The 2699-nt window shown below is 36.5% G+C and overlaps 1 protein-coding gene across 1 annotated transcript; it reads left to right on the top strand.

Annotated features, from left to right (window-relative positions):
- The first annotated feature begins 64 nt into the window (after positions 1 to 64).
- LOC108730094 (WD repeat-containing protein 87-like) lies at positions 65 to 1795 on the top strand. The gene is made up of 2 exons (XM_018459582.1): positions 65 to 1561; positions 1715 to 1795. The coding sequence occupies exons 1-2, from the start codon at positions 65 to 67 to the stop codon at positions 1793 to 1795; spliced, it is 1578 nt and encodes a 525-aa protein (XP_018315084.1).
- Positions 1796 to 2699: the final 904 nt, after the last annotated feature.

The raw sequence follows: 2699 nt of genomic DNA, 5'->3' as shown, positions 1-2699 counted from the left end.
AGACAATAACGAAGTTGACAGGGAAATAAGACAACCCGACAATAACAGCTTCGAGTCTGCAGGGATGAGCAACCTACCGATTAAAAAAGAAGATCATAGCGAGGAGAAAACAGCTCAAGATCAATATGCAATAACAGAAAGAATTTTCAGCCAATCACAAGGCGAGGTAAAAACCGAAGTCACTTCGATTGAAGAAAAAGAAGAAAATTTACATCAAAGGGACGAAGAAAGTCAAGATACATCAAAAGAATACGAACAGGAACATCAACCTGAAATTTATAATGAAATTTATATAATAGACCAATCAGAGGTCAGGAAAATTGAAAATTCGCCTGAATTAATAAATAGGCGTAAAAACGAGCGAAAAGCCGTAATAAATGTTAAATCAATCTTAAGAAAGTCAAGTACAAGACAAAGTGCGGAAAAATGCACGAAGAGGCTAAAGGACTATTTTATAAATCCAAAGGATACAACGGACGAGTCAGACGAAGAGGAAAGAAGATTTTCGAGTGAAGAAAGGTATAAAACTAATGGCGAGAAACTCCAAAACGAGGAAACACAGACCATTCCTGGAAACACTCTGAAGATGAAGATAAGTAAGAAGGAAGTTACATGGAAGTCCAGCCCTAAAACGAAACAATGTTACCCATCGCAACAATTGCGTGATTCATGCCAAACACTGTCAACAACGACGGAAACCCGCATAAAAGCGAATACAGAGAGTGCCACGAAAACAGTCGTAAACAAAGTAAGAAAAGCAGGTGATCTAGAAGAAAAGATAATAAAAAGAAGAAAAATGTCATCGTCAAAGACGGACGTAAACTTCGATTTAAAGGAGTTAGAAAGAGAAGAGAAAGAAGTTGCGGAAGCATTAAAGGTAGAAATTGAGAGAAAATTCGAAGTCTTAAGAAGAAGAAGACAACTAAAAGAAATGAAATTTATGTTACAAAAACTGAGGCAAGTACCACATGATCAACCCACCAAAGACCTAAGGGCATCAATACACCAGAGTGAAATTAGAAAAATAATGGAGACATGTAAGAATTTAACATATAAAAGAAGAATCGTAGAGGATTCATTTAAAATCCAGGACGACAAAGGGAAAGATGTATGCAAAGTAAGCGCTACCTTTGTGATTCAAAATCTCAAAAAAGAAAGGGAAAAGGAAACAACGATGTACCAACTTCACTATACTATCAACAATGGACAAATTAGAAGGAACCGTGTGTTAAAAGCAGAGCAAATAGCAAATACGGACGCGAAATTCAAGAAATACGCAATGACCGAGGCACGAGTACTAGATCTCATAAGGCCAACAATAATAAATATTGAAATACCATCTACATCAAGAGACTACATTGAAGAAGAGTCAACAAAAGAAAATATTATACCGAAAGTATCAACCGAGAGTAAGCCAACCAAAAGAAAGAAACAACAATCCAGCGACGAATCGTACGAAGAACCAACGGAAAGGAAAAAACAAACAAAGGCAGAAGTCGCGAGAGGGAAACCGAGAATATCGGGAAGATTGGTCTCAAGAGAGACATTAAAAGAAGAAGACGTAAGTCAAATACAATAAACAACAAAATAAATCCCGACAATATCAGTAAACATAAAAATTTCATTTTGATAAATTTAAGCGAGGAGTATGTGACCGAACGCTTTAAAACATTTATTCGGCACATCGATATTTATTTTATTTTATTCATAACAGGAAATTAAGAACTTAATCACCCTCGAGGATCAGGACGCAGCGGAGGAGATTCAAATTGAGCAAGAACAAAAACAAGAATGAGGGATTGAAAAGGAAGAAAACATTAATATAATTATTATTTATTGTACAATTAGTAATTAAGCTTCTATTATCATTATTTAATCACAACACACGTTATATAACCACAAAAATTAAATATAGCCATAAGAAGTATTAATTTTATATGTATTCACAATTCATAGGAAGAAAAATCCACAAAAGAAGGTAAACTAACATTTTCGTTAAGAAAGAATATTTGAAAGATAAACAAGGAAATGACATTACCGATATTAGGTTATAAGCCGACAATTTATACTTACCTACTTATTAGTTACCGAAAGAGATATAAAATTTAAGTTTGTAATAATTCTTTATTTTAGCCAATCAGGTAACTCGGTTTGTTCAGAAACTGCCGAGGTTAAATAACTATTATATAATAAGGTTTGTTCGAATGAATAGGATGAATGACAAAGAGGGGAATACCCTAAAGACAAGGAGGAAGATACCTCTAGAGAAAACCACCAATAAGAGCACCCGTCCAATAGGAATTAGGCGTAGGAAGGCGGGGAGCGAATCGCGACAATAAGGAAGGCGGAAACGATCAAAAGCCAATACGGAAAACCGTCCAATGGCACAACAATACCAAGAGGCGGGGACCCAGTCGCGAGAATAGAGAAAGCGGAAACGAACCGCATAGGAAAGGGAAAGTGAAGAAGAAGAGAGAGTTCAACTAGAGCAACGAACCGGGAAGGACATGTTTCCAAGCGCGGTTATAAAATCCGTTGCGTAATATCGTAGAAAAACGCGATCAGTTGATTCTCATTGTAAGACCGGTTCATTTAGGGGCCGTGATAATAAAATTTGATCATTTAGGGGCGAAACGCGAATTAATAAGCGAAAGAACGGCGGATCAAAAGTGTTGCGTAACAACCGACGCCATTGCCCG

Source organism: Mycetomoellerius zeteki, unplaced genomic scaffold (genome assembly GCF_001594055.1).
Source record: "Mycetomoellerius zeteki isolate Tzet28-1 unplaced genomic scaffold, Tzet1.0 scaffold846, whole genome shotgun sequence".
Lineage (NCBI taxonomy): Eukaryota > Metazoa > Arthropoda > Insecta > Hymenoptera > Formicidae > Mycetomoellerius > Mycetomoellerius zeteki.
Note: the sequence above shows the minus strand (reverse complement) of the source record. Positions and strands in the feature narration are given on the sequence as shown.